Source organism: Curcuma longa, chromosome 20 (genome assembly GCF_044706935.1).
Source record: "Curcuma longa cultivar G26 ecotype Majalengka, Jawa Barat chromosome 20, ITB_CL_G26_1.1, whole genome shotgun sequence".
NCBI classification, from domain to species: domain Eukaryota; kingdom Viridiplantae; phylum Streptophyta; class Magnoliopsida; order Zingiberales; family Zingiberaceae; genus Curcuma; species Curcuma longa.
Window position 1 is genome coordinate 6659036 of NC_133880.1, and position 26854 is coordinate 6685889.

The following is a 26854-nucleotide window of genomic DNA, read 5'->3' on the forward strand; positions in this document are numbered from 1 at the left end:
GAAATAATAATAACATTTTCAATGTAGGCTAATGCAATAAATTAAAGTGATGCAATATAAAGGATTCGAAATAAAAGAAACAAAAAAAAACGTCACCAAGACGAAGAATCTGTTGGACAGGCCCACCAAGTTTGGAAAACAGTATTTTGGAACTTCGAAAAGAATAGCTAGCCAACGTAAAATCATGGAAAGAGAAGCCAACAATCTTGGTCAAAGATACTTACTGAAGCAGACATTTTAGTATAATGTTTAGTATTCTTGTTTACAAAACCAAATTTATGGAAATTACTTCGTTGAAATTTCAATCTGATTAAAGAGCATATCTAATGAATGTTAATGCAGCAAAGTACAATTTAAGATCATAATTTACTAGAAAATACAAGCAGATGGAAACCACACTTGTCCATTATTATCACTTGCGTGCTTCGGCCTTCTTCTGTTCTTTAGCTGCAAGATTAAGAGGTAGATTTCAAGTACATTGGAATGGTATCAGTATGAAAAGTGAACAGAAGCAGTACATTATTTAATCTGTGAATACATCAGATAAGTATCTCAAACAATTATCCATCTTAATGCAATTCCTCAAAAACTTTTGAAAAAGGGCTGGCATTTGAGTAGATATTGATGTAAGAATATGTAATGGAACTCTTTCGTAAGGCATGTGTAAGAGGGTGGGATGGAATCGAGGATTCTCATTTTTACAATTTTATTCTAATATTTGAATTGAACACTCTCAGATGAAACAAGTAATACAACGTATTAATAGCTCAAGGGTAAGAGTACTTGCAGAGAACAGATTCATTCTCAGAAGCCAAGATCACGCAGGTGGTTTCAACCACAGAATCATCTGTTTAATATTAATGAGGGAAGGAGGGAAGACAGCGACAAAGGTCTCCTCCACAGATCATCATAGAGACACCAAGTGGAGGCAATGGACGGGAGGAGATTTGAAGTGGAAAGATGAAACAACCATTTGTCTTCATCCTTGAGTGGCTTCCAAAAACTACAGATGACTTCTCCTGCATCTTCACAAGCTCAATGGTGACTTCAAGTGGCAATCTATGCACCCTCAGATCCACCAAGACTACACTATCTCTAGAAGGCTACAATCTCGAGCTGGCAAACTGCTGAAGCATTGAATTGCAGGGTGTAGGAGGTTAACACTTGCCTTTTGTCCGATGCATTAAATTCATTCATTCTGTGGCATGAAGTTATGCAGATTCTTGGAAAGATTCAAATGGTACGGACAGTGAAAGAGAAGACCAGACACAAAGACGACTCATGTCTCTGAAATTGTGCAGCAAGGGTTTATCAAGCAAATACTGAAGACAAAGGGGTGTAATTTGGACAATTTCCTCCTGCCCATCTCCTTTTCCTCTTCCCTTTCTCCACCAAGTAAACAATCTCCCCCATTTTCCCCCCACTTCCTCTCCATCCCTCTTTCCTTCTCTCCTGCCATCAAACTTCCCTTTGCACCAGTAATTAGATCCTAAAAGTTGGAATGAAGCATTTAACCTCTAGTGAAAATAATGTGTTCCTCATTTCAAATCTAAAATGAAAATCAATAAGTTAGCTGAAGAACACAAACTAGACAAATCAGATGGACTGCAACAAGCAGGCAAAATGAACAAGAGGGATTAAATACATCAAGTGATTTGGTGAACTGGACAAGTCAGCCTACTCAAGCAATCAGGGCCAGACCAGACAGACTCATCATGTAGACAAGATTGACCAAGCAACCAAAAATATCAGGAGGTTCAAATGTGTTGAAAAAAATAGGGCGGATCAAGCAAGTTGAACAAAGTGAAAAAACTGAACAAACCAGACGTGATATACTGACTGAAGGAGATGGAAGGAGCATACTGACTTGATGAACCTGATGGACCAAGTCAGCTAGATGGATAAAAAAAATCAGACAGATCGAACAGTTGGATGAGCCAGAAAGACCAAGAAGGTCAAGTTGGTTGAGTGAATTGAAATATACAAGATATAATATAAAAGGCAATGTTAGCTCAATTAGTTGCTCAACAACAGCAATAGGGCATGCCAAACATAAGAACAAAAAGTACCACATTCCAGACCATTCCATCAATGCAACCAAACAAAGGAATACATCAACCATTCTACTTAATTGCACTCCATGCCCATTCCCACACCATTTGCTCTTACAAAATATGGCTTCAAGATAATATCCGAGTTGAATTGGATAGATGGTTCCAACCAAACCAATTGATGATTTGAAGATTATGGATTTTCCAGATACACTATAATTTTGCATGTAGAGTATAACTTAAGCAATCAAATACACAAGATTTAGTTAAAGGATATTCACATATGAAATTACATACCAGCTTTTTCCTCCTCTCTTTTCTTTGAAGCTTCAGCTCTTTGTTGTCGTATTAATGCAAGACGCTCTGTGAAACATAATAAATTAATTGAGACAACTTTAGTAATTATAACCAAGGGAAGAATTGCTTCTATGCAGTGCAATGTGTCAACTTAGTTTGATGTTCTGAAGAGATAACGATGCCTTTAGAAAAGATTCAAACAGCACACTCTTTTTTCTTTTACTTTTGCACAGATCCTTATAGTACCAAACCACTATCATTGCCATCAGATGGCACAGCATTTTCTCCAGTGACAAAATCCAATGTTGCCCTCGAATATATAGTCATGCCTAAAGTTCAAAGTACACTAAAGATATCATAAGTGACATGAAAAGAGTTCAAGCCAAAAGCAAACAAAAGACATATTTTCCTTGCGAGCTTCAAGTTAAACAAAGTTTCAGGAATGATCTGTGACAGTGGATGCCCTATTTAACTACTAACAGAGAGACAAAAAATATTTAAATGCTTGATGTATCAGAACAACACAGATTGTAAGTTCAATAAACAACTGCCAATCATGAGTACCACCAACAACACTGTATGATTTGATAGAAACTCACTTTACTAGTTTGTCCCATCTTATTAAATGGTTAAGTTGTAAAAAAAGTCAGGAGCCTAGGTGGCTTTCAAAAGTCAATTGCTAAAACATGAAGCTTATATAAAGAATCACTTCAACAAACAAGAGATAGAGACATGAAAAGGCAGATAGTTGTCTGGTTTTACCCAAATCTTTCCGAGCTTGTTCAGTTTTCCCTTGTTCTTGCAACCTCATGTATCGCTCATGAGCTTTTTGTTTTTCTATCTCTTCCCTATAGAAAAGAGATCATGACAATATTGATGATGGTAATATATTAAAAAACAAGAAATAGGTATAATAAATAGCTCCTAATAGCTGAAGCTAAAAGTAGCATCAGAACTATGGCAACATAAAAAGTTTTCGGTCTTTGAGGTTTAACATTATGAAATAGTAGAAATAGAATAGTAATCTGGATTATGATTGTATTATAAAAATGGATGAGTGCTACGTTATTGAATTTTCAGAGGAAAAAGCAGAAATTATAATTAAGTAGATTAAAATGAAAAAGATTACTCGTATTTAATGTCACTGTTAAAGCATCAATGTGAACCTAAAAAGTTCAATGCACATATCATTATACTATACAGCAAGCCATGGATCTCATGTCTTATAGACTGGAAAACCACAACAAGCTGAACCAACATAACAATATGTAGGAGATTGCAAATAGAAGTTTCCTCCATCAGTTATTGCATAAAGATTTCAGTAGAGATACAAAATAAAGGTTCATGACAGCCACAAGGTTAAAATGGATGAACGACGATGCAGATGAAGTGAGAAGTGAATGATGCAGAGCGGATAGTGGACCAAATGAAACAGATCGGGCTAAAATATCCATACCTACCCTCTTCTGCTAGTCAGCCCAGATCAACTAAAGCAAAAGCATCATTAAAGTTCATGTCTTTCTATGAAGGTTGCTGTGTACTCGACAAAACTTGTAAAAGTACATAAGACACCTAGACAAGGGCTAATCAGTAATTGATGTACAAAATTCACTACTGTTTTCTCTTTCATTTACCTCACCACACCCACAGCATCCATCATAAATCTGCCCACACATCCACAGCATCCATCATAAATCATCATTATACTATACAGCAAGCCATGGATCTCATGTCTTATAGACTGGAAAACCACAGCAAGCTGAACCAACATAACAATATGTGGGAGATTACAAATAGAAGTTTCCTCCACCAGTTATTACCTAAAGATTTCAGTAGAGATACAAAGTAAAGGTTCATGACAGCCACAAGATTAAAATGGATGAATGACGATGCAGATGAAGTGAGAAGTGAATGATGCAGAGTGGATAGTGGTCCAAATTGAACAGATCAGGCTAAAATATCCATACCTACCCTCTTCTGCTAGTCAACCCAGATCAACTAAAACAAAAGCATCATTAAAGTTCATGTCTTTCTATGAAGTTTGCTGTGTACTCGACAAAACTTGTAAAAGTACATAAGACACCTAGACAAGGGCTAATCAGTAATTGATGTACAAAATTCACCACTGTTTTCTCTTTTCATTTACCTCACCACACCCACAGCATCCATCATAAATCTGCCCACACATCCACAGCATCCATCATAAATCAGCCACTTTACGTTTCATTCAAGTTAATCAAACAGTGCAGGTGGGGGCTGTGATCAACGACACACCGTTCTTAATTTTCCAGTAATTACAAAATATTGAAATGTTGTATACTCATTTATTTAATTAGTACTGATAAGATGCTACAAATTGATATGATACAATTTGCATTACATTAGTTAATTATCAATAACACATGGATGACAAATTAGCCGGATGAAGCAACCAGAAATACAAAAATAGAAGCTTAAATGAACTAGTGCAGATAAAATTCAACAACAGCCTTGAAAAGAATAAAAAAGGAATAGTTACACACCTTTCACGTCGAGAGAGTTCAGGGGTGCTCTCCACCTGCATTGAATTTTCAAGAGAAATAATGAAATGTTACAAAACTGTTTGACAAGAACCAAGAAAACACGATAATATAGTACTTAACGAACTAAGAAATAAAAAAAAACCTACTGTGTGGAGAAGCTATATGTATGAAGGCTAGTATACTAAAATGGTCATCTAGATAGACAAAATTTTGCACAGAGAAATATAATTAATAGGCCACAATGAATTTTTAAAGATAGAGATGGGCAAACATGAAAAAGTTTGCATATGTCACTCAACAGTAAAGGATTTTACAATTTACAAGAGAAAAAGAGAAGTTTCTCAGTTTTCACTTACATCAGCTGTTCTAGCTTTCAAATTCTTAGGCTTTACCAGGTTTGGATTTTGAATCTCACTAATGTCAAGAATGCCCTTCTTTTTCTGCAAGAGATACAGTGGCAGTGAAAAAGGATTCAAAATATGAAACAGAACATAATGGATACCCAAGGATGACAAATGATATATGTGAAACAAGAAAGAGGTTTGTAACCTCAGTCCCATCTTCAGAGTCCTCATTTTCCTCCTCAGATTCCTCGTCCTCATTATCTTCAACTTCCACTTGAACCTAGGTTAGTTATGATGATATCCTTAGTCCTTACATAAAAACACAAAATTACAAATAGCATAACAAAAAGAACCTAGAAATCCCAAAAAATAAAATTTAAAAAAAAAAATCCATCAACCATATGCTAAACAAGATTTGGGAGAAATGTCTACAAAATCTCAATTTAAAAATCAATAAAATTCAACTCTTTAAAAGCATCCCCATCTTTCACAATTTTCTGATAGTTCATACCCAACTGAACCAATCAGAATTGTACGACAGAATTTCAGTGCACCGGGCATACTCACTGACAGGCTAGCAATCAATTAGTAAAATGTTTAACCAAAAAACAGAAAACAAAAAAAAACAAGTTGCCTTTTCACCATTTATAGTAATAAAGCATAGTTAACAAAGACGTTGAACATTCAACTACAACTTGAAATAAATTGTTGTCCAGTTTGGTCAGATATGAATTCAGAACATGTATTTTCCTTTTTTTCAAATTGATATTTCGTCTGTTTTGTTCTTCGAAGATGTCCAGTTGGTACAAAAAGAGATGGATTTTGATTAGGTGCTCCTTATCTTTATAAGTCAAGTCCAATAGCAATCAATAATATTATCTTGTTTAGAGACTTTTGTCTACACATGTTCCCACCATCCCAATTCTTAGCTCGATAATTCTCACACCACACCCACAGTTATGAAGCTGACTTTAGACCAAATTAGTCATAAATATCATCCAGAGATTTTAATCTGAATTCATAGCAGGACATTTTATGACCTCTTTGAGTTCATGACAACCATAGTATCTTTCAAGGAAGGAATTGGTGAGTAACAAACTAACATCGACTAGTTTTCCTTTAACAGATAGGCTTTACATGGAAAAGAATGTGGAAGTGAATCAAAAGGATAAAAGACATCAATCCAGGTTCCCAAGAAGGAGATCAAGCAAGTTCAACAGAAGAAAAAGAAAAGAAAATGAGGAAGAAGAAATATCAACAATAGAATAAAATATCAGGTTCTTGACCTCCAGTGAAAGATAAACGTCTTTCATTATATCCATCACATTGTTCTAAACACTTCTCTTATGTTACTCTTCTCATCTAATCCTTCTCCAACTAGAATCAAGGGACTTACAGACACAAGAACAGAATAGAAAGGCCCTGTGCAAAAGGAAAAACTGATTCAATTGATACATACTTTTATGACTTTTTACAGTGTCAATCTACACGGTGAATAGCTTTATACATACTCTATAATCTGATGAGCAAACAAGAAGGAAAGAGTGCCTATTCAGAGTTACTGAAAAATGAATTAGATTCTGACAAAATTGACATAAAAAACAATCAGCAATAACATTCAAAGAATTGTGTAGGGAGAAAAAAAATCTTTGTAACAATGAGTATCATTATATGAGCAATGCAAAAGGAGACCAATTAAGTAATTGCTACATCCAAGATTTTCCAAAGAAAATAGAAGACATTATCCTGCTCATTTAACAAGCATAAAAAACTGCCAACCTGTTTGAAGGTGCGAGGACGAGCAGAGGAGCCAGCAGCTGCAATTTCATTGAATAGATAAAGCATGTCATGCAGAGGAGCTTGGAGCACATAAGAAAAGACAGAACTATCCAATTAAAATATTCACTATATGTAAGATACTTTTTCCAGCTATATGATTCTTACAACATCTAAAAATTGCTTATCTCAGGCATACACAAAAAGAACCCATTGGAAACCTAAATATATCCTTAGCAAAGATAATTATTTAGCAGCAACAAATAAAAGGGAAGCATCTTAATTTCATACTACAGATTTCTTCAAACTCAATTTAAGACAATTTACAAATAGATAAGCTAAGTGAAGTTGCAGATCCACTCAAACCACATTTTATTAGGAATGAGGAATTCAAGAAAACATACTGTGCATCACAATAGTAAGAAATGGCCAGGACCAAAGATCCTACAGATCTATTTATATTCCTAGCACTATTTCAAGAAAAAAAATAATGTGAAAAAATAGAAAGAGAAGTCATTTGCAGAAAACAATATTGTATTCATTTCTTCACAAATTATCACTTCAAACTCACTTCTAGTCTTAGAAACTTAAGCAGAAATAATTCAGAATTTTGATAAAGCTAAATTAGTATTCATAAAGTGAAACAAAGTTGTCATTGGCGCTGTGAAAGAACGTGTTAGAGAAAAAGACATGGCTATCCAAGCAACAACTAGATTGTCTATGAAGGCATAACCTCACTTTTTTTCAGGATACCAAGAAGAAATTATCAAATCAACTTACTTTCTGAGCACATGAAGTCATGATTAGGTTCCATATTGTTATGTCTAACTGCATATTTTTCTTTAGTTACTTCAAAACGTTCTACAATGAAATAGAATTTGGATGCACTCGTATGAAATTTGAGTGGTCAGCTATACAACACGAGTGAAGTGAAAACTCAGTTTAACCAAACATTGACCTAAACCAATTAGGGTAACATCAAAGGTAAAATATCTAATTCAGAAACACAGACTCACTAGGCCACGCCACTATCAGATCAAGCAATTGATCAAATGCAAGCAGTAAACAATACATCGAGGAATTAACACATCGTAAGTAAATATTGTCAGGGTCCGAACATGCAAAAGCAAGAAAAGGAAAAGATAAAAGGGATTAGAGAGCATCACCCATCTCTTCAGGCGTGGAAAAGTTTCTCCGGCCGGTGGGCTTGGCCTTGAACCTGCCCCTCACCATGATCAACTGGCGAGATCCGGATCGAGATCGAAGACCTCAAGGAGGGATCGGTTCGGATGACGACGATTGCGCGGTTGCTTTACCGCTCACCGAAACCCTAGAAGCCGCGCCGCTTTCCCAACGGGGCACACGTCGTTTCTACCAGGTAGGAAATTCGAGTGGCTCATTATATTCGCCTAGACCCTACCCCGGCCGGGTCCAGTTCGGATTCAGCCCGGACTGGTAATCGGTTCAACGGATCCATTACTTCCAGCCCGATCGATTCGGATTCAGGTATATATATATATATAATAATTTTTATTTTAAATTATTTTATAATTTTTAATATTTATATTTTATATTTAAAAATATCAAAATTATATCCAAAACTTCTGTAGCTATTGGATCCAACATCGTTGCCTCCCAATGGGAAGTAGAAGGATCTAATCGCTGATCGATTCATTTGTAATCCATAGAAAATTTTAATTTCAGAAGTGTTTATATTATCATATGAAAATATAAGTTTTAACTTCAGAAGTGTTTATTTATCCAAAAAAAATATCATACGAAAATATAAGTTTTACCTTCAGAAGTATTTATTTATCCAAAAAAAATATGATACATAGTGGCAAAGTAGTTTTTATCGACTTTTAAATTGTGAAATTTAGCATGAAAAATTAATTTTTCAAAATTTTAACTAATTTATACAAAAATTAATATTTACACGTTGTTCTATTACATTAATCACCAAACAAACTTCAAATGACCAATTTTTGCCGTTTGTTTACAAAAAAAAAAAAAAATCGACCAACACAAACTTAATACGTGCACAATAAACAAATTGACATATTCCCATCTCTAGTACTCTCGATCTTCCTTTCCTCTTCACTAACAACTTGTCATTCATAATCTGAGTCAGAAATCTTCTAAATCAATGATAAGATTTTCATTCTCATCTTCAGTTTCTGAAATGATTGCTTCAGCTTAACACATGTACAATAGACAAATTTAACGATATTCCCATCTCCAGTTCTCTTGATCTTCCTCTTCACTGGCAACTTGTCGTTCATAATATGAGTCAGAATCTTCAAAGTCAGATTCTTCATCACAATAATCATTCCATGGATTGTTCTCAGCTGCAAATATACAAATATTAATATTAACCAACATTAATGAATCAGATTAAAAGGAAAGAAAATATACAGTCATACCATTTGAATCATCACTTTCATAATCAGATTGTGATAGATCATCATGATAGTCGTCCTCCACATAAACTGGCATAGCAATGATACATAATGAATATCAATATTAAAATCCAATTATAAGTTTAGATTAATCAAATATCCAAATTCATACAATGGATACTCGTCAGTGTTATCTGTGTCTGTATCCATACTGACGCCGATGGTATATATGTCATAAACAAAATTATCTGTTCAAAAGAAATAAAAAGGACAATTTAGCCGTGAGAAGATCATAACGAGTCTCATGGAAGATCTTAAACTGTATATAAAATTAATCATAATATGTAAATTGGATTTCTTATTTCCAAGCATAAAATATAAATAACTTTGTCATTAGAAGATTAAAGATGGTAGAGAAGATGGAACCATCTATACTTGCTTGGTAACGTTCAATCTCTTCAGCTGCTTGAGGAAGGAATTCCCATAGAAATGGTAAATACTTGTCAAAAATTGCACCATCAACCTCAGAAGCACCTCTGCATTCAAGAATCTCTTATATAAATCAGAAAGATATACTAAAAAAGCAATAGAAATACTAAATATTAAATTTACTTGGACTGTGGCACCCTTTGATGAGTTTCATCCTCAGCATCCACTCGAACAACATCATACAAATGACATTTTTCATTCAAAGAGCATTCTTCTGCATCTATGCTTCCCCTCTTCTTCCATATTTGTTCAAATCGAGCACTTCTAGCAAGATCCTATAATATTTAATAGGACTTAGCTATATTATCTTGGGAATAAAATCATCCAAATTCAATGTTGCATAAGTTTAGCAATGAATTGACGATGAAGCATCTCATGATAAAACAAATATAAATGCACAAACAATCAACAAATAATCAACTAATAATCAAAATCATTCCAATGATCTCATAATATCCAAGTCAGTCCTATACAACAAAAAGAATAAAAAAAATCATGATACATATTTGAACAATTGGTTTGGCTGGGAGGAAATTAATCCACTAGCTTTCAGCAATATCAATTAGACATGTGATAATCAAACGCGAAGAGAATATAAGAGTCAAACTGTGCTTACATTTACTCACTATAACAATGAAAAATTATTTTATCACAAACACATTATTCATCTGGTCATGTGTATAATTGGTGCATCTACTTAAAAATTATTTAGGTTGCATACTTCCAACAAATTGAATCTAAATGTGTAAAATGATAAAACCTAAATCCAAAATATGTATAGTGAATGTTACATTAAAAGACATCTGACATAAAAATTTAGATGTGCATGTTTCCTGCAATCTCCGCGCCGCTCCCTCCTCCTCCGACGAACGCCTTTGCCTCTTCCTCCTCCGCGCCGAAAGTCCTTCGCCTCTTCCTCCTCCGACCGCCGAACGAAATCCCCGCCGCCTCTTTTTCCTCCTCCGACCGCCGAACCAAAGCCCTGTCGCCTTCCGCCGCCTCTTCTTCCTCCTCCAACCGCCGAACCAAACCCCTGTCGCCTCCCGCCGCCTCCTCGAACGCGACCTGCCTCTTCTTCCTCGTCCGATCGGCCTCTGCGCGGGATTTTGTCTACCGATCTCGCCGACAGGTATGCTTTATTTCGCTTCTATCACCTGCATACAAAAGTTCACATACTAGAATGACTGGAATCTTTTTTACTCTGATATTGTGCAAGTATTTGGCTTAGTTTCTCATACTAGACTGTCTTTTTTACTCTGATTTTGTTTCGAGAGTTTCATATATTTTTCTAGTCTAGTTTGGAATGAAACTTCAAACTTCGTTCTTCCATGACTAAATTGCTAGAAATCCCGGATGGGGTTGGAAGACCTTGAGACAAGTTTCGAGACATTAGTCGATTCTTTTGTGTTCTTGGACAAGAATAAGGATGGATATGTTAGCAAGACAGAGATGGTACATGCTATAAATGAAACAACTGCAGGGGAACGCTCTTCAGGACGAATTGCCATGAAAAGATTTGGTCAGTCATTTCCTCTCATTTCCATTTCTTTGTTTTTCTAATACACATGAAAAATAATAATAATAAAAGACCTATCAGCTTCTCCTTCAGATTAACACTCCCATCATATGCATTTTCTGTTGTTCAAAAGGAAATTCCGATAAATTGATCTATATCTATTATTCTTTGTTCTTGTTTTGCTATGTTTAGTTAGAGTTGAAGTAGGGGAGAAAGAATGAACATAAGTTACGAGAAAAGGAGAAAGAAAATACTTTCCTGTATTGATGTTTGCTTGGAGGGAAATTCACAAGGATAAGCAAACTGTAGAGTGATTTAAGAAGTTTGCAAATCAACTTGGCAGCTTCTTTCAGTTTCACCCAATTTGAGTAGAAATAGAACTAAGAAATTGGGCTTAAACATCTCTCGTTTCTCTTTAGGAAACAGAGGAAGTTCCAAGTTTTGTTTTTCCTGTATTCGTCTAAATAATTGTCCTTAAACTAACAGAACCGTAGAATGCAAAAACAAAATAATTAAAATACCCCGGTCCTCTTGATTATTCAAACTTCAGTCGATTTTTATTTACCTCAGATTGAGATCTATGAACTCACTGAAAGGATGGATATATATTTCACGGGCAACCTGTAGTTAAACCTACAATCTTGAGATCGAAGTACTGAATCTTGTTCCCTCTGGTGGCAGAGGTAAAGCACAACCCTATTGATATGGCTCCATAAGGAAAGTATTGAGTGTGGAATCCCACAACACCCCTCCGTAAGGAGACAGTAACTGAATCGAATGTAGAAAACATTCGTTAGGAATTCCTCCACTCATGAATTAGGGAGGTACTTCTAGTAAATGAGACTTTAGTTATACTAAACTGCCTACTTGTATCAAGACAAGGAAGGTCTATCTAGGGAATCCTTCCCCGAGCCCGTGAATGGAAGTTCTTCATTGATTTGTCCTACCAAGGACTGTTAGATGCACTTGTTTGGCTAGGGGGAAGTTATTTGGCAAGCACCTGACTGTCCACACTAGAAAATTGTCATTATCAGGCTTCTTAGAGCTTACCTCTAACATTCTCTACCTGGCCAGATGACTTAGCAGCTTCCAAAACGGCAAGAGTGATTGAAGGAGTTGTGTGCCCTTAAGTCTCCTCACCTCAGGCAGTTAAGCCATCCTCCTCTTCCAAACTCCATCCGCAGCCTAGCAAAATCCTCACACCACACCTTAGCAGAAGCCATATCCCCTCAGCCAAGCTCCATTCTCACATGGTGCTCCTATCAGTCGAGTCTCGCTTGAACTCATCTTGTACAGTTGTACTTATCTCGTGGTCCACACCTTGTTAATAAATGTGACTATAAATCATTGTGATCCATCCATAATATCCATAATGAAACCATAATGCCTTGTTTGCTTGACCATGCTCTTTTGTTTTTACAGAAGAAATGGACTGGGACAAGAATGGGATGGTGACTTTCAAGGAATTCCTCTTTGCTTTCACTCGTTGGGTGGGAATTGATGAAGTTGACGAAGATGACATGTGATATATATATTCTTCCATTTCTGAGATGCTCAGTTACCTGCAAATGAGCCTCCTATCACAGTGAAGGATGCAAATGAACAGCATATCCTCCCTATGGCTTTGTCTATAGATGCATTTCTGTTTTCCTTCTGCAATGCTAGCAAACTGTTTTCATAGTAGGAAGTCATCAATCAAGACAGTTCCAATCTACCTCAAGTGTATGTCGATATATTATCATTATCGTGAAGTTGTGCTTGTCCTAACTATTCAGGATTATCTTAAGAGTGTATTCATATACACGCAAAATTTCACTACGTTAAGTTGTAATTTGCAAATTCTCTTCGATTGTTGTTCCTTGAAGTTTTAACCAAAATAGATTTACTAATGCTCTGGAAACAGACAATGAAATGATTCTCTTTTCTTTTTCAAAAGAAAATCTGAACAAAAATCTGACAAAATTAAGATTTGAGACAAAGCATATCGTGTCCTATCTCATTCTGCTGCACAGCCGAGACACATCTGAAGGCCTCACAGGCTTCAGTAAGAAATCCTCTGCTCCTTCCTCTAAACATCTAAACCAAATCAACAACAACAATGAGATTTATCGAAGCTAAACAACATAGAGAGAAAAAAGGATTCACCTGTTGATTCTACTGGGAACGTTCTCAGACGACATTATGACGACAGGGATTTCCCTTAGCTCAGAGGACTCCTGACACGGGATGATAGTTTCAGTAATCATATATGAACCTTGTGTCCTTCCTTGTCGGATCGAGTTGATTCTCCTCACCTTAACTATCTTGAGGAGCTCGTACCCTGTCATCTCCGGCATCCAGTAATCGGTGATGATCATGTTGACGTTGGGCTCCTGCCAGCAGAAAACCTCTTCGTCAAAATCGCAGAAACAACTAAAAATGGCAAAACCAACGAGCCGACCAGGCTCACCAGCCCCAGCAACTCCAGCGCCTTCTTCCCGCTGTCCACGGCCGTCACTGCAGAAGAAACAACAAACACTTGGTAAGCAAACAGATTGGCTCCGGCCGCCGACGCGAACACCTGAATATTCCTTTGTGCTTGGAGCTGCGGAGCAGCTTGGCGATCATGGCTCGGTCGACCGAACTGTCGTCGACGGCCAACACGTGGAATTGGCCCTCGCTATCTCCGCCTCTCGACGTTCGTCGTCGGAGGAGGGAGCGGCTCGGAGATTTGCGTTTTCGGCGAAGGAGGGAAAGAGTTTCGGGATTTTGGGAGGGGGGTGGGAAATTGCAGGAAACCCACGTGGCAGCCCACGTGGCATGGTACACGTGGACCGCCACGTGTGTCATGCTAGGATTCCTGCTATGTTTTCCTGCTCTCTATCATTTCTTAAAGTTATTCGTTTACGGCAGTGAGGTCGGCAGCTGTTGAGGCGGCTCTGCTATCTTTCCTGGGACAGCAGTCATAATAGGAGAAAGATTTATTGGCATTATATTGTGGGTCGATGACTTTCTGAACGATAAGTTCAAGTAAAAAGTTGCCATGTCATATTTGTTCGTGTTTGCTGGGCGAGACGTTCACGGTCCCCGGGCTGGCCAGGCACGTGGAAGGTTGGGCCAGACCGTAAGCTTTGGGTCTTCTGGGGGCGCGGATTATGGGCGAGTTGTTGGCAGTTGGAAAATGGAATGAATATATTTTTTAATCATAATGGGTGTACTATTTTATTTTTATTTATAATTATTTAATTATTATTATGTCATTTTTTATTATTATCCACGATCAAAGATATTATAATAATTATAAAATTATAATTACTATAATATAAATATTTTAAATAAATTAAATATTCATCATAGTTACAAAATTATAGTTATCATAATAATTATGATTTCTTAGGTATTATAATAGATCGATAGATTTAAGATTTAAAGGAGAGATGATCATTAATGATAAATAAAAATAAAATATTTGATGATAAATAATTAATTAAAATTTATTTTTAAGGATGGAATGTTATTTGACTCATTAATAAATGTCAAACACTTTGTATCAAGTTTAGGAGGACTCAAACTTGATTATTGATTATCATAACTATCAAATTCATGCGTGTGTGTATATATATATATATATATATATATATATATATATATATATATATATATATATATATATATATATATATATATATATATATAACCACTTTTATTTTTACAATTATATAATGCTTAAAGTGTAACTAGCTAATTAAAATATTTTTCTTTTCCATATAACATCATGACAACTCATTTTTTATTTTTTGAAATTATATGATTTATATATAATAATAGATCCATCACCTCAACGACTCTTTAGAGTCAGCCCTAAGGATATGCAAGAAGGTAAATTCAGGAACACATACAGGAAATACATGATGCGGTAAATGACAAATCATGAGTTCCCATGAAATTTGATTCTTGATTATTACATCAGAAATATCATATGTCCACTTTTTGTGTTTTGTCCCGAGAACTTTAATTTTCTTTTACGCTCATGTGCATGCATGCCCACCTATATATCTTCCTTATCGTCCATGTCAAACTTTTTTTAAATTGTTTAGAATTTTTTTAAAAGATAAATTGTATTATAAATCAATTTACATGATAACTACTCTAAAATGAAAAGAAATACGTTTGGACTACTTAAACATCCTATCTATATTCAACACACCTCTTTCATATTGGTATCTATTGCGAGCTTGCCATATTAAGTACACTGCATATGGACATGTATCGAGTCTTGTTGAGTATGTTGTCTCCATGGTACCATCAGTGGAGGAAGACCTCTAGCATCATTGTCGATATATTGATCGCGTGTTTGATGTGGCGATCAGCTTCTGACCTTGCCCCAAAAAAGTTTGCTAACGCCACAACTAAAGAAGAGGTGGTTCGATATCTCATCCGTCAATTTGCTAATGCCACATATGACCGTCTATCTTTAGTGCGTATCCGGATTTATGAGCAGCCAAACTATGAATTGATGCTTTGGCATGATCAATGACGGAGCCAGCGCGGATGATTTATCCGGGCTAATCTCAAAATGTGAGCCACCATTCGGACTAATTCTTCATGTTTTTTCTTTTCTCTCATAGTAAATCAAAATTTATCCCTTTTCCATCGCCGTTGAGTTACCAGCAATGGTGGAGCCAGATTTATACCTGTGGCCGGGCTAAAATGGTTTAACGAAAAATCTACTTGAACTATAATTGAAATTATTATTACTTTTTTTATTTTTTCACTTGCATCCTCACTTACCTATAATAGAAATTATTATTCCTACCCAGGCTAAATGTGTGGCTCCGCCCTTGGTTACCAAGCTACAACCTTGTTCTTTGAAATTCAATGCCATGGTGACGTTAATTTTTAAATGCAATACCATATTGATGTTGTTCTTTGAAATTCAGTACCACAGTGATGTTGTTCTTCGAATGAAGCATCATAGTAATTGACAGACGAGATAAACTGAAAAATAAGTACCTTCATTGAAAAATCTGAAAGTTAGGTGTGTCTTTTAGAAATATAATTCCATAATTTTAAGTGCATCCTTAGATCAATTGCTGAAATATTTAATTAAGTAAGAAAAATATAATGTTCACGTTTTTATCATATGTGCATATGCAAAATTTTATTAGTATTTATGGGTGTAATTTGACAAATAAGAAATTGGAGACAAATGAACCATTGACAATTTGGCAGTGAATTTTGATAGATAAGAAGTTTGGAATAAATTTCTGATAGGTAAAATTTTAAGAGGTCTTAGCAAAAGAGAATTCTCAAAGAAAAGAACTCTTGATAAAATGAAAAATCAAGAGGTCTCGTAACGAAAAATGAAATGTCTTAGACGAATGAACTCATAACAAGTGAATGTTGAAGAGGTCTTGACAAATAAAAGTTCTGAATGAGTGAACTTCTAACAAAGCAAGAAGTTCTAGAGGTGGAACTCTTAGCAAGTTCAACAAATATTAAAGGTCATGTATATATCTAAAGAGGTGCAGACTCACATGACCTAGATCAAATATGACTCAAAGGTAGAGTTCCATGATCGAGAGAGAAGCATAATCAACATGAAGACATATGAAATGAGTGAAATGAATTTTAGCTGAGTTGGTTACAACGCAACAGACTTGCAGAAGAGGGCAAGAGTTCGAATCCTGACAAAGTCAGACAATACCCTTCTGTGTCACCAACTTCAGTTTCTTGATGTACCTTTTCACAGATGGTCATGAGGCTGGTCACAGATGGTCATGGGGCTAACCGTGTTGAGCCGCTAAGGTGACGGATTCCACCTTTTTGTAGAATAGTGAAATGAATTTTGATTTTTGGTATAGAAGTTTTTTTACTTATACGCACACTAAATCCAGTGTTCTAGAAATCAAAATTGATGAATTAGCTTGAGACCAAGCCAGATTAGAAGATTAATACCAGAATCTAGTTTATTAATTAGTTAGGTTGACATTATAGTTAGTCGTTGACTTGTTGTTTGAGAATCAAAGAGTTTCTGTTTTGGTTTGAGTTGATTGGATGACATAAAGATCAATTAAAATTGCATAATTAAGTCAACTGATCTGTAAGTTTGAATTTGTAGTCAACTAGGAAAACTCATCTGACTTTATTTGTGTAAAATGATATTCATAGTGAAAAGGAACCTTGTTAATAGTGAAAAGGTCAAAGAATTATCCAAATAAATCAACTAACAGGGCAAACAATTGATGACATGATTATCTAAAGTTTAAAACACGAAGCTATCCAAATGAGTCACCTGAAAGTGTAGGTGAGATAAATCAAAAGAATTGTTCATGAACTAGAAGAATCAATGACAAACCTAAAGAAGTGATCACAAATCAAAAGATTGAATAGATAGTTGATCTACGAAAGTCGATTGGAAAATAATTGAATCAACTAATAGGGCAAATAGTGAATTAGTAACATATAAATAACAAGAATAGCTGCGATAAAATTTCCTTCTATTAGGTTGATTTTTATACTTTAATTTTTCTTTATTTCATTTTTATTTTGCAAAAAAATTATATTTTATAAGGTTTCTTTGCTTTAAAAAATAAACATATATTCAATTAATAACTCATCTAATAAATCATAGATGATAGAATAAGAGTGGCCATTGTTTATCTTTATGTTGTAAAAGAATTTGAATTTACATGCATGACTATCTCAACACATACATGGAGGATAAAAATATATGCAATATATATAAATCAAGAAATAATAATAATAATAATAATAATTAATAATGATATTACATGAGAAAAATGTTTGTATTAATTACGCCTAAAATATTCAATAATTTTATTAATTTGGGCCGATTCAGGGCGGCCCAATAAGGCACCCCGATAAGATATTGTCAGGTAATACATGGACGCAGAATTGACACACTTCTCGATTCGCCATCGTGTATTACTGCGTCACCCATGACGTACCCACCAATCACTAATGACGAACTGGGCATTATACAGGCGGACCCACATACAGTATCCTTCGTAAATGGACTAAGGGTTCACTGAAGGCGTCATTTGCTTTCCCGGTCACTGAAAGCATCACCGACGCTCTTCGCAGCGCCGGCGATGGCCGTCCTCACCGCCTCCGCCTGCTCGACCTACCGCCTGGCGATTCGCTCGGAGGCGCACTCAGCGGAGGAGGACCCCTCCCCGACCCTCCCCACTCGCATCGTCCTCCCTAAGAAGAAGCCGGTCAAGTGGTCCACCGGCGTCGCTCCCGGCGAGTACGGGGGCCCCCCGACCACCACTAAGCTCAGGAAGTACTGGGGCGGGGGCGACGAGGATCCCGTCACCGCCACCGATGACTTCATCTGGAACAAGGAGTTTCTAGGCCGCATGCAGCAGCTCCTCGACGGTGACGAATCAAACCCTAATTCTGCTCCGTCTCTGGTAATTTCTACCTTCTTACCTCGAATATACTTACGATTCTCGTGATTTCAGATTTGAATTCATATCATTTACAGAACAAGGAGCCAGATTCAGGATTCCTAAGCCTCAATCGATCCATGAGCCTTGACAGGTTTCCTATTGAAAAATTCTTATTATTATTATTTAGTCCTATGGATTGAGAGCAAGTGTGCCATTTGCAGCATGGAGGTCGATCTTAGCAAAGAATTGATGCCACCGCCAAAGCCGGTGTTGGAGCAGCAGGTAGAAGCCGCAAGGAACGGTCTTTCTTTCACCGAAGTGAGTTTTTTTTTTAATCTATCTTGATGCTTGATGTTAAAGTGAGGAACTTGATTCATTGAATTGACTGATTGAACTATTTACTTTTTCTTGTTAGATTGTTAACGATGCTTCATCACCGAGATGGAGGTTCGTACCTACAAGAAGGGAGCAAGCAAAGTGGGATAGAGCAACTAAGGCAGCCACCGGTGGTAGTGTAAGTAATGACAATTGTTAAGTTCTTCCTGTGATTAGGGTACTCATTGTGCCTTCAGAGTTCAAAATGGATGTAGGTATCACAAATGTCTCTAAGACTGCTAAATTGGTTAGAGATTGCTCTAATGCAACTTGTAATTTTCTAGAATCCATCTCCACAAATCATAAACACTTGTACATTCCAATCCAATGTCTCTAGAATATGAAATAACTTAACCATTGGCCTACATGATGGAATATTTGTTTCCATTGGTAGAATGAAACAAATACATATAACAAAAACAATTTTTTGTGCTTCAGCATAAGATTATATCTTCAAAGAGAATCCATATCTAGGTAATATGAAAGAAAAATTTGAAATAAAAATTGGACAAATCATTGTTTACACATTGTACTAGATACCTCTCAATCCTTTATAGGTTCTTCTCTCAACATAGATCCAAAAGTGAAAAGCCTCACCTTTAGTGTTTTTCCGGAATTACTCTCCTCGAGAAAAAGGAAAAAATCTCCTTGTTTACAAGTCTTTTGATCTCTTGTAGTATTCAAATGTACCTCACAATGTGTTCTAGGATTCTAAGGGCACAAAAGGGTAGTCCGGTGCACGAAGCTCCTTGGGTAGGCTTCTAAGCGCACCACTTGTGAAAAATTAGTAGCCTCACCCATCACCATGTAAAATCATATTGAAAACTCTATAAAATATCTCTAAAATAGAGTGCATTTGGCGACTTGCTTCATAGTCAAACTATTAGGTCCCATATGTTGGTAAACTTGATAATTTAGCGCACACAATGGATGAACATAAACATCCTCACTTATTATGGCAAAATCTTTTATAGATAATAAAGACGTCCTATGAGTTGAAATATTTGGTTGCTTAAACACTTGACATAAGATATGTTATGTTTAAGGGATAACATTTATGTGAAGGTACCCTTGCATGCATGATAATGTGAAGGATATCTGCATCATTCATGCACAAATCTTGGAACAATTTTTCATGCCATAAATACTATTTATTAAAAAGAAATAAATGAAAGCATCTGTTACAACTAAATAAAAGTAGGTTCATTCTTGGTTGTTTTTTTCCCCCAAATGAAGACAAGGACATCTATTATATATAAATGAAGACACTTGTTATAAACGAGTGCACCTGCGTTGTGATTCTTTTTGCCATACAGCTGCTATAACTAAACAAAAAGATCTGCTATAATTGAACAAAGACAGTTGTTATAACTAAAGAGGCACTACTACAACTAAATGTAAACATCTGCTACAACTAAACAAAGGCACCTACTATAATTAAATCAAAAGAATGATATAACTAAACGAGTGCATCAGCATTCTAGTAAATTTTCCTTTGCCAGAATGATGGCATCTGCTATAATTAAGTGAAGGCATTTGCTATAATAAATATGAAAAAAGACATCCACCTCATTAAAAAATTAATAAAAATGCTTTAAGATTGGTGTTGCCAAAATTGTGTAGCACCAATGCAGGCACCACCCTTCACATATCTGGTACATGATGGGTGCCTTTATGTGTAAGTTTTATCCATGCTTGTGTACTCGGCCCCATATTCCATTTCTATTCTTCCATCGAAAGATAAATGTTACTGATTTCTACTTTAACTATGTAAAGGTCATAAATTGCAAAAAAAAAAAAAAGATAATTCCCTTTCATCAAAATTTCTTTTTTGTTTTCAGCATATGACTTTGTAAGATTCTAAAACTTTGCAGGAACTTATTTTGCGAGAGTCAAAACAGGATCGAGGTGATCCAAAGGTATTGGCAGCACAGTCACGACAGCAGTATCTAAAGGTAAAACTCATTAGAGAGGAATACATAAAAGATAAAACTCTTATGTTAAGCATACTGTGTTTCTTTAATTCTTTATTAGATCCACTTTTATTTGATGTGGTAGTTATCTGTTAACCTTCTCTAGACATTGTATTGCTGTGCTGTTCTTGCAGTTGAAACAGAAGTTACAAATCCTTACCGCCAGTATAGGTGGAATTGGAGTTGTATCTGCATATTTTACCTACACTCCTGAAATTGCAGTTAGGTAAGACAGCATCACAATCATCAATTTTCATCTGTTCATGAATCATCTCCATCACTGTGATGCCTCTTATGTGTTAGAAGTATGAGAGAGCTTAATTCAACCTAAAATCCATGCATTGATGTGGGTGACAAACCAAAATGGACGCTTAGGTGGAGACCTTTTTGTATTTAAACATATTATTAGAACTTTCATTTAGAGATGTGAGATTAAGTGGAATTTTACCTCATACTTTTTATTATCTTTAAGATGCCTCCACAAGCTCAACAACATTAGGAAGTGAGGGGCTGACTCTAATTTCATATTTAAGTTCAAGAGGGAGCTCAATCTAATCCAAAATCTAAGGCACTTAGATAGGGTGCCTTTATTCATTCAGGCATGTTATAAGAATCCCCATTTGCAGATGAGGATCTCAAGATGTGGTTTTGATTGTATTATCGAGTGGAATTACATTGAGTAATTCAGTAATTAATTTCTTCATCCTTGCTATCTTAGCTTATTTATGCCCCTCTTTGAAACTATTTCTAGCAATATCTCAAATTACGTTAAAAAATGTTTACTAGCAAGTTTTATTTCTAGGATCGGAAATTTGACAATTTTATTGCTTCAGCTTTGGTGCAGGATTGATTGGTTCATTGGCGTACATACGGATGCTAGGCAATACGGTCGACTCGATGGCAAATGGTGCAAAAGGGATAATGAAGTATGTAGCATCAATATGATTTTTTTCCCTGGAGAAATTAAGAACCCTCTACATGAAAGTAGTCGACTTCTTACATCTCTATCCATAAATAGGATGTGATCATGCTTATTCATGAGGTTGTAAATCTTAGGGTCCTTGTGGTACTAAGAGACATTAAACTTTGGAGAATATTTTAATAATTTCCCTTCTGTTTTTCCATGGGCACTAACAAAATGTTTCCTGGTTGGCAGAGGAGCCGTTGGACAACCGCGGCTGCTGGTTCCAGTTATACTAGTGATGATGTATAACAGGTGGAACGAGTAAGTTCCATGCACCTCAGAAAGTATTTTCTCAATATGCTGCATTAATTTTTTTATTTCTACAAAATTTTCATGTAAATAGTTTTCCTTCAGTTATGAGCACAAAGAACACCTTGTTGTGGGTGATCATTGGTTGAATTAAATAAGTTATTGATCGATATTTAGTCTGATCCAAAATTTTCAGAATAAGAAAATTGAACCAACATGGTAAATCTGAGTTGACTAATTAAGTTATTTAAATATTTATATAATTAAATCCAAAATACATTACATCCTTTTGATCTGTGAATCTACCCATAATCAAAATACTATGAATTTTTACATCAGTTTAGATATCCATCGGTTTAGATTTTTTGTACACGCCATATTTTCTTATTAACAACAGTTTGTTCCTCCTTGTATCAATCAGGGTATTAGTACCAGATTACGGTTTTATGCACTTAGAGCTGATACCAATGCTGCTTGGATTCTTCACCTACAAGGTTGCTACTTTTGTCCAAGCGCTCCAGGAGGCCATCGACATAGTCGGGAAGAAGAGCTAAGCATGAAGAAGAAACATCGCCAAATAACAGTTGCTTTACATTACGAGTTTCATTATTTACTTTTCTTTCTTTTGGGTATCTTTCATTTATGTGGTGAACAGGCCTTTATTGTCTTGTAAGGAGCGAATGGTAGATGGAGAGCACAATTTCTCAAAAGAAATTTCTCTATTTAAGATCATTTGTAAGATGTAGCACAAAATAAAATGTAGCGAAAAAATCTATGTGAACCCTCACAGAGATTTTTTTTTTTCTTTTGCTTGCCTGATGGCCTGTGGATTGAGCATAAATAGAATGTTGCAGTTGCAAAACAATAAGAACCCTCGCAGAGTCGTTCATTCAGTCATGATGCAATGATATATTGATTTAACTAAACCATACAAGTCAACACGTTAAATTTAACATATTTAAATTGTTTCGTATAAGTTTATTCCTATCAAAATAAGGCAAATTGCTAATCCTAATCTTATGCGACGATTTGTGAACACTTAGGATTTATAAGTATTTGATATGATATAATTAATTAATTAATTAATTTCGAATTCAAATACAAAATTATAAATGAATCAAATATTTATGAATAAATTTAATATTCAATTTAATAAAAATTTATTTTATTCATTCAATATATACAAGATTATTAAGCAAATAAATTTAAATATATATATATAGAAATTTGATCTATATATATATATATATATATTTAACTCATTAATATTCATAAATAATATTTATGAATAATATCTATAAAAATATTTATGAAGTATATTTATCAATAAACCTTTATCAACTTACTAAATAAATAAAAAAATTTTTAAAATAAATAAATAAATTTATATTATCAAATTTAATAACCAATCAAACAAAATTTAAAATGTATAATTTTCAAACAATCAAATAAATTTTAATTGAAAATTTGATAATATTAAAAAAAAATCAAATTCACACCAAATTCATAAAATAGAAACAAATCAAACTTGAATAATTATTTGAACAACTTTAGTTCATTTTAAACGCAACTTAACTCGATTACTCTATCAAATAAATGAATAATACAAAATTTACCTCAACTTAACTTTAATTTGATAAGCAGACGTACTGACATGCCAACACTTAATAGCAGTTTCATATTTAAGTGTATAATTTGATGATTAGACTTATTGACACTAAACAAATGTGAATCAAAATTTTAACGTTATAGATTTATATTTATCGTAAATTTTTATCATAAGTAATTGCCAATACAATTTTTTTTTACCATGAACCTTAATTCCCACATATTTTAACTATCTCCATTATAACTAAGTTTGAAATTACAAAAAAAATAGTTGAAAAATAGAAACCCATAACTTCTATGATAAACTGTTCTTATCATGTAGATAAATCGACCGATGTTAGTCACATCACCAACTTAATAACAGACTGCCAACCAAATGCAGACCTATGATAGCTTCTAAAAGGTTGTGCTAAATTCAAAAACTATAAACATTATGATAGACTTAAAATCCCATGGATTATGATCGATTGATCCATTAACCCCACACTAAACTTGACTGGATCAGTTCAAATCAATTAAACAGAAGCCAAAGAGCAATCCGGTTCCACTGAGATAATGAAAGAATAAACACTGCAAAAGTCTGTATATTAGAACCGCGAAAAAGAAGTAATCAAAATATTTATTCATCAAAAAGCCAATCTATCTGAACCCTCCAACATTTAACTTCAAACTCTCAAATAAGAAAAGACAGAACTATCCAATTAAAATATTCACTACGTGTAAGATACTTTTTCCAGCTATATGATTGTTACAACATCTAAAAATTGCTATCTCAGGCATACACAAAAAGAACCCATTGGAAACCTAAACATATCCTTAGCAAAGATAATTATTTAGCAGCAACAAATAAAAGGGAAGCATCTTAGTTTCATGCTACACATTTCTTCAAACTCAAGTTTAAGACATTTTACAAATAGATAAGCTAAGTGAAGTTGCAGATCCACTCAAACCACATTTTATTAGGAATGAGGAATTCAAGAAAACATACTGTGCATCACAATAGTAAGAAATAGCCAGGACCAAAGATCCTACAGATCTATTTATATTCCTAGCACTATTTCAAGAAAAAAAAATAATGTGAAAAAATAGAAAAAAGAAGTCATTTGCAGAAAACAATATTGTATTCATTTCTTCACAAAGTATCACTTCAAACTCAGTTCTAGTCTTGGAAACTTAAGCAGTAATAATTCAGAATTTTGATAAAGCTAAATTAGTATTCATAAAGTGAAACAAAGTTGTCATTGGCACTGTGAAAGAACGTGTTAGAGAAAAAGACATGGCTATCCAAGCAACAACTAGATTGTCTATGAAGACATAACCTCACTTTTTTTCAGGATACCAAGAAGAAATTATCAAATCAACTTACTTTCCGAGCACATGAAGTCATAATTAGGTTCCATATTGTTGTCTAATTGCATATTTTTCTTTAGTTACTTCAAAACGTTCTACAATGAAATAGAATTTGGATGCACTCGTATAAAATTTGAGTGGTCAACTATACAACACGAGTGAAGTGAAAACTCAAAGTTTAACCAAACATTCTCATTCATCACTCAACCGCTATTATAACCAAAAACTGCTTCAGCTTAACATATGTACAATAGACAAATTTAACGATATTCCCATCTCCAGATCTTCCTCTTCACTGTCAACTTGTCGTTCATAATTTGAGTCAGAATCTTCAAAGTCAGACTTTTCATCACAATAATCATTCCATGGATTGTCAACTACAAATAAATAAGTATTAATATGAGTCAAATTAAAAGGAAAGAAAATATACAGTCATACCATTTGAATCATCACTTTTCATAATCAGATTATGATGGACCGTCATGATAGTCGTCCTCCACATAAACTGGCACTCTGTAGCAATGATACATAATGAATATCAATATTAAAATCCAATTGTAAGTTTAGATTAATCAAATGTCTAAATTCATACAATGGATACTCATCAGTGTTATCCGTGTTTGTATTCACACTGACGCCGATGGTATATATGTCGTAAACAAAGTTATCTGTTCAAAAGATATAAAAGGGACAATTTAATAGTGAGAAGATCATAACGAGTCTCATGGAAGATCTTAAACTACATATAAAGTTAATCATAGTATGTAAATTGGATTTCTTGTTTCCAAACATAAAATATAAATAACTTGCCATTGGAAGATTAGGGATGGTAGAGAAGATAGAACCTTCTATAGTTGCTTTGTAACGTTCAATCTCGTCAGCTGCTTGTGGAAAGAATTCCCTTAGAAGTGGTAAATATTTATCAAAAATTGCACCATCAACCTCAGGAGCACCTCTGCATTCAAGAATCTCTTATATAAACCACCAAGATGCACTAAAAAAAGGTAGAAATACTGAATATTAAATTTACTTGGACTGTGGCACCCTTTGGTGAGTTTCATCCTCAACATCCACTCGAACAACATCATACAAATGACATTTTTCATGCAAAGAGCATTCTTCTGCATCTATGCTTCCCCTCTTCTTCCATATTTGTTCAAATCGAGCACTTCTAGCAAGATCCTATAAGATTTAATACGACTTAGCTACATTATCTTAGGAATAAAATCATCCAAATTCAATGTTGCATAAGTTTAGCAATGAATTGATGATGAAGCATCTCATGATAAAACCGATATAAATGCACAAACAAACAACTAATAGTCAAAATCATTCCAATGATCTCGTAATATCCAAGTCAGTCCTATACATCAAAAAGAATAAAAAAATTTATGATACTAATTGAGCAATTGGTTTGGCTGGGAGGAAATTAATCCACTAGCTTTCAGCAATAACAATTAGACATGTGATAATCAAACGCGAAGAGAATATAAGAGTCAAACTGTGCTTACATTTACTCACTATAACAATGAAAAACTGTTTTA

The 26854-nt window shown here is 34.8% G+C and overlaps 5 protein-coding genes across 6 annotated transcripts in view; 2 read left to right on the plus strand and 3 right to left on the minus strand.

Annotated features, from left to right (window-relative positions):
- Positions 1-232: 232 nt before the first annotated feature.
- LOC141813940 (uncharacterized) lies at positions 233-8350 on the minus strand. The gene is made up of 8 exons (XM_074701948.1): positions 8157-8350; positions 6994-7031; positions 5420-5494; positions 5227-5310; positions 4871-4905; positions 3111-3196; positions 2349-2414; positions 233-447 (listed from the first exon to the last, which is right to left on the minus strand). The coding sequence occupies exons 1-8, from the start codon at positions 8221-8223 to the stop codon at positions 413-415; spliced, it is 486 nt and encodes a 161-aa protein (XP_074558049.1). The 5' UTR covers positions 8224-8350; the 3' UTR covers positions 233-412.
- Positions 8351-9210: 860 nt separating this feature from the next.
- Positions 9211-26854, minus strand: part of LOC141812968 (uncharacterized) — a 33646-nt gene continuing 16002 nt past the window's right edge. Inside the window, exons 13-17 of the mRNA XM_074700900.1 lie at positions 26341-26492; positions 9816-9925; positions 9562-9637; positions 9414-9487; positions 9211-9338 (exon numbers count right to left, since the gene is read on the minus strand). Of these exons, the coding sequence (XP_074557001.1) occupies positions 9211-9338; positions 9414-9487; positions 9562-9637; positions 9816-9925; positions 26341-26492 (540 nt within the window). The remainder of the gene's footprint in view (positions 9339-9413; positions 9488-9561; positions 9638-9815; positions 9926-26340; positions 26493-26854) is intronic.
- LOC141813470 (putative calcium-binding protein CML21) lies at positions 10705-13212 on the plus strand. Its single transcript, XM_074701442.1, has 3 exons — positions 10705-11007; positions 11223-11397; positions 12817-13212. Exons 1-3 carry the CDS (start codon positions 10705-10707, stop codon positions 12918-12920), a joined length of 582 nt encoding a protein of 193 aa, XP_074557543.1. The 3' UTR covers positions 12921-13212.
- On the minus strand, positions 13289-14223 carry LOC141813471 (two-component response regulator ORR5-like). Its single transcript, XM_074701443.1, has 5 exons — positions 13953-14223; positions 13844-13890; positions 13689-13766; positions 13540-13610; positions 13289-13470 (listed from the first exon to the last, which is right to left on the minus strand). Exons 1-5 carry the CDS (start codon positions 14221-14223, stop codon positions 13386-13388), a joined length of 552 nt encoding a protein of 183 aa, XP_074557544.1. The 3' UTR covers positions 13289-13385.
- Positions 18455-23156, plus strand: LOC141813085 (protein CONSERVED ONLY IN THE GREEN LINEAGE 160, chloroplastic). Of its 2 annotated transcripts, none has more exons than XM_074700981.1 (9): positions 18455-18812; positions 18887-18942; positions 19013-19109; positions 19207-19305; positions 21041-21121; positions 21274-21365; positions 21973-22065; positions 22296-22364; positions 22774-23156. In XM_074700981.1, exons 1-9 carry the CDS (start codon positions 18489-18491, stop codon positions 22904-22906), a joined length of 1044 nt encoding a protein of 347 aa, XP_074557082.1. In that variant the 5' UTR covers positions 18455-18488; the 3' UTR covers positions 22907-23156. The 2 variants fall into 2 exon arrangements, with proteins under 2 accessions (XP_074557082.1, XP_074557083.1); XM_074700982.1 differs by having other exon boundaries at positions 22847-23156.

What these genes read in the sequence shown, in the direction of transcription:
- LOC141813940 (XM_074701948.1), bottom strand. Translation starts at nt 8,223, where the DNA reads ATGGTGAGGGGCAGGTTCAAGGCCAAGCCCACCGGCCGGAGAAACTTT. An exon ending in GTCCTCGCACCTTCAAACAG is followed by an intron (nt 5,495 to 6,993) that starts GTTGGCAGTTTT and finishes TAACTAACCTAG; the next exon opens with GTTCAAGTGGAAGTTGAAGA. An exon ending in TGAAAGCTAGAACAGCTGAT is followed by an intron (nt 4,906 to 5,226) that starts GTAAGTGAAAAC and finishes AATTCAATGCAG; the next exon opens with GTGGAGAGCACCCCTGAACT.
- LOC141813470 (XM_074701442.1), top strand. Translation starts at nt 10,705, where the DNA reads ATGTTTCCTGCAATCTCCGCGCCGCTCCCTCCTCCTCCGACGAACGCC. An exon ending in TCTACCGATCTCGCCGACAG is followed by an intron (nt 11,008 to 11,222) that starts GTATGCTTTATT and finishes CTAAATTGCTAG; the next exon opens with AAATCCCGGATGGGGTTGGA. An exon ending in AATTGCCATGAAAAGATTTG is followed by an intron (nt 11,398 to 12,816) that starts GTCAGTCATTTC and finishes TTGTTTTTACAG; the next exon opens with AAGAAATGGACTGGGACAAG.
- LOC141813471 (XM_074701443.1), bottom strand. Translation starts at nt 14,223, where the DNA reads ATGACACACGTGGCGGTCCACGTGTACCATGCCACGTGGGCTGCCACG. An exon ending in GCACAAAGGAATATTCAGGT is followed by an intron (nt 13,891 to 13,952) that starts GTTCGCGTCGGC and finishes TTTCTTCTGCAG; the next exon opens with TGACGGCCGTGGACAGCGGG. An exon ending in AGCTCCTCAAGATAGTTAAG is followed by an intron (nt 13,611 to 13,688) that starts GTGAGGAGAATC and finishes ATCCCGTGTCAG; the next exon opens with GAGTCCTCTGAGCTAAGGGA.
- LOC141813085 (XM_074700981.1), top strand. Translation starts at nt 18,489, where the DNA reads ATGGCCGTCCTCACCGCCTCCGCCTGCTCGACCTACCGCCTGGCGATT. An exon ending in CGATCCATGAGCCTTGACAG is followed by an intron (nt 18,943 to 19,012) that starts GTTTCCTATTGA and finishes TGCCATTTGCAG; the next exon opens with CATGGAGGTCGATCTTAGCA. An exon ending in AGGCAGCCACCGGTGGTAGT is followed by an intron (nt 19,306 to 21,040) that starts GTAAGTAATGAC and finishes AAAACTTTGCAG; the next exon opens with GAACTTATTTTGCGAGAGTC.